This window comes from Mugil cephalus, chromosome 3, assembly GCF_022458985.1.
Source record: "Mugil cephalus isolate CIBA_MC_2020 chromosome 3, CIBA_Mcephalus_1.1, whole genome shotgun sequence".
Lineage (NCBI taxonomy): Eukaryota > Metazoa > Chordata > Actinopteri > Mugiliformes > Mugilidae > Mugil > Mugil cephalus.
In genome coordinates this window covers 5,045,724-5,054,856 of record NC_061772.1, presented here as the reverse complement: position 1 = coordinate 5,054,856, position 9,133 = coordinate 5,045,724, and the positions used below count along the sequence as shown (strand labels likewise).

Below are 9,133 nucleotides of genomic sequence, written 5' to 3'. Positions count from 1 at the left end.
AAAGTCTTAAAAAGGTGTGCATTTAAATTCATTAAAGGTGTAATAGCACATTATATTACAAGGAAAAATACCCTTACATAGGCTGGAGGTGCATTGGGGTCACTGTCCAGTTGAAAAACAAATTAGGACCATTTGTTTTTCAAGTACAAACTAGATGGGCTGGCAAGTCACTGCAGAATGCCGTGATAAGCACGCGGGTTAAGTGTGGTTTGAATTTGAATAACTTATTGACAGTGTCACCAGCAAAGCAAAGCACCCCCCCACCATCATGCTCCCTTCTCCATGCTTTACAGCAGGAGCCACAACCTCAAGAAAACCAAACATAATATATGGACACAGTAGAGATTTTACTGGTCTAAAGTCCATTCCTTGTTTCTTGCCTAAGGAATTCTTTTCTTGTTGTTCTTCCTCAGTAGTGGCTTCTTTGCAGCAATTCAACCACCAACCAGCAAAAAGTGTCTACTTATAAAACATATTCTGGTTTAACACTTTTTGTATACTAGATAATTCTGTATGGTCTTTTTCATAGTTGTTTTGTCTTCCATACTAACCTACAATATAGAAATAAACAGGAGAATGTGACAGGTAATGTATACATAGCACAGTAGCACAGCAAATGGATTTAATATATATTTAATAACAGAACATGTTTGGTGTATGCATCATGTTCTACAAACTCACAAATTTTTACTTCCAGTACTTGTGTAAATGTAGTAGTTTGCACCACTGCTAAAAAAATGTTATTTAGTTAAACTTTCCAAACACAGTGGGTTCTTCAGACACCAACAAGTGTTTTATTCTGCCTTTGCCTCTGTTCTGAGAAATGCATTTCCAAAATTTCATTTTCATGCATTTCCATCCATTTATTGTGTAACTGTCTTCAGTTCACTCATTGAATCACTGCAGTAAATCCACATGTTGGGCAGCCACACTAGAACAATGACACAATTTCTTCCTCATGATCTCCGTTTTTTGAATCTTACTAGAGCTCAGTTCCACAGCTGAACAGTACAGACAATCTGTGTCATCTCCTGAGACTGATCTTTCCACATATCAGGTCCTCAAAAATCTGACACAATCGATGTTTCACACTTCCAGCACTAATGAAACTGCAGCAGGTGAATCTGACATCAGGGCTGCAAGATGAAGCAGTTCAGGCTTCCTCCCGTCTGCATGAGACACAGTAGTAAGGTCCTCGTCCTCATCGTTAGTACAGATTTAGAATGAAGTCCCCTCAGCTGTCTTGACGTGTTGATTGAAGTCAGTAGGGACACTCAGCATAGCGCAGACCTGCACAGTGACACAGAGATTAGATACCATCCAATAACTGCACCAATAATGCCGAAGAACTACGCAACACACAGGAGGTTTCACCTGTTCACACCTGGCATCAGAATGTGTCTCAAGTGACCATGGTTGGCTTTGTGATTGGACCTTAGTCCCACTCTTTATAGCAAATACACCTCTTTATTATTTAGGGAACAGTAGAAAGCTGTTCAAACAATGGATCGATGGATCACATGCATGAATGGATCACATTCAGACTTGCTCTGAAGGTTTCAGGCTGGATTTTGTAGAGCGTCTTGAGACTATTTGTATTGTTATTGACGCTATATAAATAAAATTGAATTGAACTGAAATGAAAAATTGGCCTATTCGTGTGTTTAAGTACTGCTCTAACAAATAATTGGCCAATGAGCACCTTCAGTCAGTAAAGAGACCCCCATAAAATGATGACATGAAGAAAACATCTGACTTCATAAACAGGGCAGACACTGAAAAGAACAAATTCACCCACAAAATCAGTGGACTTTCCTGGAAGTCCTGAAAGTGTGCCCAATCAAATAGATAAAACAATCATATTGTGCTTGGGAAACTATGAAATAACTGTCTAGGTTTGCAGAGTTTATTTCTGTAGTAAAGAACACACGTTCTCATGGCCTGTTGGAGCCTCAGACCTATTTACTGGACTTAATATAGTTGCACATGTGATCTAGGAAAATAGAAGTAAGTTTACAAATGTCTTTATGAATCTGCAGGGAGAAAATTTTGTTCATTTAAGATCAGACTGGGACTTGGAGTTGTTAAATTGTTAATGAATATTAAAACACTGGTAAAAGATTGAGGGGCGAAAACAAAAACAAATGATAGTATTATAACAAAGTACCCACAATCCTGCACCCCCAAATCATTTTAGGGTAAACCTCCACTTCCCAGGACACACTGTATTTACCACGTGACAAGAAAAGTGGCCATTTGTGTCTGGATGCTTAATCCGTCTTGGGCGAGTTAACAAATCTCTTCTTGTAGTCGCAAACTTGTGATCAGATCTAGACACATTCCTTGCACCAGACACATTCTGGTGCGGGGTGTGAGCTGGGTCAGTGTCTACACAGGATGAATAACAGCAACACATCATCGGAGTTTCAGCTTCAGTGGGCACAAGTCACCCAACATAAAAATATGACAAATATGCTTCAGGCTAATATCAGATGTAATCTCCTTAATATTCTAACATTTTTTGCTCTTGCTCCTGTTTTGCTAAGTCTTTAATTTAACATTCATGGACCAATGCCCTGTCAACATGTTTCTAGTTATTGTCATCATGATGTCATTGGGCTCTTAGCAGCTTTGGAAAATGTGAGGAAACTAAACTTCATCAAAATGACAGAATAGTATCAAGTCATTGCCCACTGCAAAGTAAAAGTACATATGAGTCTGTTTCTAATAGTGACACTTTTGCTATTTTAACTTTCTGTGATAGTTGTCATTTGTGAAGGTCTAATAATTAAATGCTGGGCTTTGTTACAGACAGTATTTTATGGAGCACATGGTGCTTTTGAAAGCTTAAGTAAAGCCGAGGTACTATGTCTGAAAAGAGTTATAAAGGATCCATATCTGGTTCTGATTCAATACAAAATCCTTGATCATGAAAATGGTAAAGACAAGAACTCGATTACCTGTCTGAACTTTGCTCGAAGCTTCTCTGTATCATCATGTTGCTTCGTGGACAGTGGATCATCAAGAAGAGCAGTTTGGATCAAATCCTGGAGAGTCTCCATTGCTTTCAAACGCTTTCTGTCAACACACAAGATGAAAAAATTTCCACTGAATTTTAAATGTAACAACACCTTAAATTTCCAACAGAACACACTTATGTTTTTTACCATTAGTGAATATAGTCTACTTAATAAATGGAAATAAACAGGACCATTTTATACAAATAACAGTACGTTAGCCTAATTTAGCTGACACATGTTTGGTGTCTTTAAAATGAAGCAGAAACACTTTCAATTAAAGTAACAGATTATTAGAGGTAAAAGATAAGATTAATGAAGTTAATTATCTTGTCGGTGTAGACTATACCTTGATTTGACATCTGAGTTATGTTGTAGAAGACATTTCCATGTGACTGTAAATCCATAATAGAAGGATATCTGTAAAAGAGCTAGAGACAGTAAATCAACCTGAAAGGCTCAAACAAAAATCTAATTAGCCAACAAGCTGTTGAATCCCAAAAAGAGCCTGACTTTAATTGGAAAATCATGGTAGCCAGTGCTTACAGGCTTGTGTGAGAAAAGCAGCTCAGAAAACAACCCGAGTTTCCTCACCTCAGAGGACAGTCTGGCCCCGTGAGAGGCTCCATGTCTGCGTCCATCCTGCAGACCCCGGCGAGTTCCCCTCTTAAACCCCTCCTGGAAGCCCTCATTTCGGAACCTGAGAAGTAACCACAGTGAATGATCAAGTAGTCTGTAGCTCATTGGTAATTTAAATGGGAAAGTGAGAAAAACCTAATAATACAAGTAACATGATGCACAGGTTTCAGTGTATAGAAATCAGTGTTCTGTTTGTTACCTGTAGTACCAGCACATGCCCGCTAGAGGGACTATGTATGAAAATGAGGGATGGGCTCAAGCATAATTCACAGTACATGTTGATGACATAGGAAACACAGCATAGCAGATCACCTGTTGAAAGCTGCCTGTGAGCTGGTGTATCTGTATTGCTTTGATAACCTCAGATACCACTCACACACTGCACAGCTAATGCTGCTCCCCTCTGATTTCAGTAACAGAACACAGAGGAATACTGAGACTCTCAATTGCATTTTAAGTTTTTTTTTTTTTTTTCTTCTGGATTAGATTAAATATTGAGAGATAAGATGAAATTCTGACATGTTTAAAGTGAAATGTAAAGTTGGTCTGTGTTTTCTCTGCTGGCTGTTTAGTTCCAGCTGTGTGATGATTTATATCAATGAAGGATATGTGATTTGTTGTTGCATGGTATAATGCAGTAAAACTTCAAGGTTAATTCATGATGTAAATATGTCATTATTAGGTTTGAATAACATTTATTAGGAAAAGTTCAGTTATATTTTAGTACTGCCATCAAAAACTCAGAAAATAGCCGGAACATTACTTAAAAAGAATCAACAGATAAGTCGATTAATCGATTTATCCACTGTAGCCTAGCAACAGTGCTCTCTGATTTGTGACTCATTTTGACCACGCCAAGCATTTTGCGTATACGGCTTCCCTTCCCATCCCATGTCATAACCACGAGTTTACAAGTTCCGTTTTAAAGGCAGCAAAACATATTCTAACCTCATACATATTAATAAAGTAAAACCAAACCCCTAGACGTGTAAAGTGAAACATATTAACTCACCGATCACCTCCATCTTTTCTGATAACGTCAGCAAAAATTCAATGGTCGCAACTCGTGAACTCGACCCGCACCGAATATTCCCTCTGTCTCCAAACGGGGTCGTGTTTAAGTTACCATTTTTACGTGAAATGTCGACATGAACGGGCCCCTCTTGTGGTATTCATGACCACCTTACTCTGATTACGCGTGGTCTCAGTTCAGGAGCTGTGTAAGTTACTGTTTGCCATGTCTTCGGAAACATACGAGGTCGTGAACCCCACAAGAAAGAGACAGTTCATATGGACGATTGTCGTGAACACGACCACATTTGTAGGCAGCAACTAAGCAGGACATGCTTCCCGTTAGGAGCATCTCACTAGACCGACGCGGATGTGCGGTGAACCGAGAAACATGTCTCTCACGCGCCCCGCTACACTGGAGAAAACAACACGCAACCAAATAACTGACCTTTCCTCCGCCAACAGAATGCTGTCAAACAGGTCCATCTCTCTCTGTCCGACGGCCAACAACACACAACTGAATCACACAGGTAGTACAGTCAACACAGGTGACAGTCCTCGCGTCCCGGAAGCTTTCCACGCTTCGTTTTCTTCTATTTGGGCGGTCGGCAAACAACTTTCTGGTGCTTTACCGCCACCACCTGGTTTGGAGTGTGGATCAAGATGTATAACACTACGACAAAAACAAAAAAAAATCTTCTCAATTAATTTAGTAACTCCAGGAAAACGTAATTTTCCCCCAGAAAAGAAGTGGCAATAACAGAGAATAAAACTGGATTCAAAGTTAAAGTATTCCACAGTACTCAGCCCACGGCTCCAGCACAGGACCAGGAAAACACAGAGGAAACTCCACAGTTTCCCCAGTGAACAAAAGCAAAAACATAGAAAGTTATGGGAACAGAAGATTAAAATAAAGAACTGAATGTGAACTGATTTCTGCCTGTTGTGTGAGGTAAATGACATTACAAATAAAGTCCTACCCTCTTTCATGTATACCTTGATCTCAAAAACTTAATTTATAAATGAAGTTTGAAGTTAACCAAGCCTTATGCTAGCCTTATGTTAGCTAGTTATCTAGGCTAAAAGCTTAGAAAAATAGCAGCTACCATCACATATACTGTGAAACGTGTGCATGTAATTTGCAAATTGCAAATTTAATTTACACGTAACATTAACTTTGGTTACTACCAAGTTATTATTGCTAGTGTGCTAATGTTATAGTGATAATACTAAATAACAGTAAAACTAGTTTCTTTTTCACTATTTCTGAGTATTTATATTTTTATATAGTATTTTCAACCTTTTAACGGTGATGGATGAACACGGGAGACTGAGGAGAAGGTAAACAGCTCTGTGACTGATGAGGTAATTGGACTACAAAGCATTTTATAAGCTCATTTAAGATATTTAAGTAGATGCTGGGATATTTAAGTGAGGCCTTTTTACACATTGACATTTTTATTTATTTATTTTTTTAAAAAGGAACATACAGAGCTGCCTACAATCAAAAGAGGCAGATACACCATCCATTATGGCAGAGGTTGTTAAGCTTGGTTTTCTTATTCAGAATAAGCTTTTAAATTTTGTTCTTAACAATTTACTGTTATTAAGTAAATGTTTAACATATAAATACAGATTTTTGAAAATGAAGCCCTGTCTGAATCACTGGAAGAATGAGTTAAAACTGCTCTACAAGTCACTGGAACATTCTACGGATACAAAACTAATAATGAGAAAGCAGACAATAAACAAACTGGTCTACTTCTGTCTGATTCAATTTCCTGCACCCTTCAAGCACTCAGATGCCGGAAAACCTGGAGCTACAATTTCCTTTAAACATATAATGGTTTTAACTGAAATGGCCAAGAGGTCAAATTGTTCCATGACAACAAATAACTAACGATTGACTCGGAACTACACTCTTGTAAAATGACAGTGTTTCTCAGTAATTGGCTGTTTTCATACATTTGTTGCCTTATTTAGGAAGTAAAACACAGCAGTACAAGACTAGCATTATGTTTTAACAACTCTTACTGTAAAAAGCTAAAAAGTCCCCATAGTTATACTATTTAATGGTTCAGATTTGGATGAAAAACTCCAGATTGCCCTTCTCTGAAATATGGTTTTGTAACAGCAGAGGGCATTGTAAGACAAGTTAAATGATGCTGTTTGGTTTTTGGGCTGGGTTTAAATCTGGTTAAAGAAATATTTCTGTCAGAGATTCCTAGAAAAGAGGGCGAAATACAAACAATCTGACACATACAAACACATGCCAGACACACATCAGGTGTTTTTCCTTGCCACCTTTGTGCTTGGGGTTTTCAGGCCAGGTTCTGTAAAGTGTCCTGAGACAATTTGTATTGTTATTGATGCTATATAAATGAAATTATAATTAAAATGATTATAAAATACTATTTTGAAAATAAAACACAGTGCATTAAGTCCTTAACCCTTGTATGGTATTTGGGTCAAATTGACCCGTTTCAGATTTTTACAAGAAGAAAAATGGTACAAATATACATTTTTTCTACCTGAAACTCAATGGCCTTAGCTTATTTTCTGTGATAAACATGTATAAAGAAACAACAAAAAAAAAATAGCATGCTTCTATACCCCACACATTTACGTCCTTCATATGGTCTTCGGGTCATTTTGACCCGCATACAGAGAGACACACAGAAACATGCCCACACAGACACACACAGACACACACCACACAGAGCAACTTTTAGAGCCACAGTGCCTCTGAAGAGCTTCCATGTATTCTGATTTGACAACCGGGAATCAAGACCTGTTAGACGGCGGGGGGACAAGTTGGCAGCAATCTGCACTGTGTGGGACCAGTGGGTCTTTATAACCCTGGGCCCAATGTAACTGGACGAACGGCTTGTGGGGTTTAGAGGCCGCTGCCCTTTCAGGCAGTATATGACCTCAAAACCAGTAAGGTATGGCATCAAAATCTGGGCTGCCTGTGATGCTGTTTCATCTTATGCATGGAACATGCAAATTTATACAGGGAAGCCGGAAGGAGGAGCTGCTGAAAGAAACCAGGGGACACAAGTGGTGCTAGATATGTCACAAGGCCTCAGTGGCCACAACATTACCTGTGACAATGTTTTTACGTCGTACAGCCTGGGACAGGAGCTTCTCAAAAGAAAGCTGATAATGGTTGGAACAGTCTGGAAAAATAGGACAGAGCTTCCACCTGAGGTTCAAACTGTGAAGAAAAGGCCAGTCCATTCCTCCAACTTCATGTTCACAGCCAACACTGCCCTGGTATCTTACACACCAAAAAAAGGTACAAAATGTGGTGCTCATTGAGCACTCTACACAGGGACGGAGCAATAAGTGGTAGGGTGGACCATAAACCAGAGGTCATACTTGACTATAATGCTTACCTTATGACAAAAAGAGCAGTCACGCTTCCACTGTTAATTGTGTTCTAGTAGAGACTGATTGCAATCATTAAACATGCAATCTCAATTGTTTGAAATTGAAATAAAGACAATATATTTTAATGGTTTAAGAAGTAAAATTGTTTTTAACACCCCACATATGTCCTGGGTCAATTTGACCCGAGGGATACCAGAGGGTCCTTAAACTGAAGACCACACAAGGGTTAAAAGACAGGAAAGATGAAAAAAAAAGGTATGTATGCATAATGTGTTGTTGTGTACCATCCGGTTAGAGCAGGGGAGTCAAACTCATCTTAGTTCAGGGGCCACATGAAAACCAGTTTGATCTCACACATTCTGGACCAGTAACGTGCTCACACACACACACACACACACACACACACACACACATACACACACACACACTTCCTACTAACAAGATGCAGGGTCACACCTTCATTGCAAACCAAGCAACTGCTTGAGAGAGACAGTGGGTGCACAGATGTACGTTACGTTACGATACGTGGCATATTTTGCAATACTCTAAGCTGCCATAGATGCCCCTCTTCTATACTGTATAACATGTAGTTATTCTGGGGAGATAAGGATTCAACATTGTAATTTTTTTCATTTTTTGATAGGCTATCCTAAGCACTCTGGGTGGTAAAAGCACTAAACTCATTATTGATCTGATGTTCTTGGCAGGTTTGTGTCCATTTTGGCATCAGTTGAACAGCTTTTGAGCTGGAAACTATCAGCAACACTAGGCAACACTAGGTACAGTTCAGAAAAGAAATGGTTAAGTTCAAGCGGGGTTTTCACGTTTTCTCTCTGGCAGCTGTGAAAACACAGCTGGAGGATTTGGATCTGGAACCAACAGCAACACTAACAGATGAATTACTTTGTTCTGCAAACATTTCTCTCAGGCAAAGGCTCACTGGTACTTCAGTAGGAGGTGGTGACACGTGCACCAGACTAAGGAGAAGAGGGTTATCTGTCTGTCATATGTTGACATCTTTGTTAGTCATCTCTACTGAGAATGGGAGGTCATCAGCAAATTATTTTTATTTT

The 9,133-nt window shown here is 39.0% G+C and overlaps 1 protein-coding gene across 1 annotated transcript; it reads right to left on the bottom strand.

Annotated features, from left to right (window-relative positions):
* Positions 1 to 617: 617 nt before the first annotated feature.
* Positions 618 to 5,254, bottom strand: lto1 (LTO1 maturation factor of ABCE1). Its single transcript, XM_047579832.1, has 5 exons — positions 5,116 to 5,254; positions 3,612 to 3,717; positions 3,367 to 3,437; positions 2,961 to 3,078; positions 618 to 1,290 (listed from the first exon to the last, which is right to left on the bottom strand). The coding sequence occupies exons 1-5, from the start codon at positions 5,151 to 5,153 to the stop codon at positions 1,219 to 1,221; spliced, it is 405 nt and encodes a 134-aa protein (XP_047435788.1). The 5' UTR covers positions 5,154 to 5,254; the 3' UTR covers positions 618 to 1,218.
* Between the last annotated feature and the right edge of the window lie 3,879 nt (positions 5,255 to 9,133).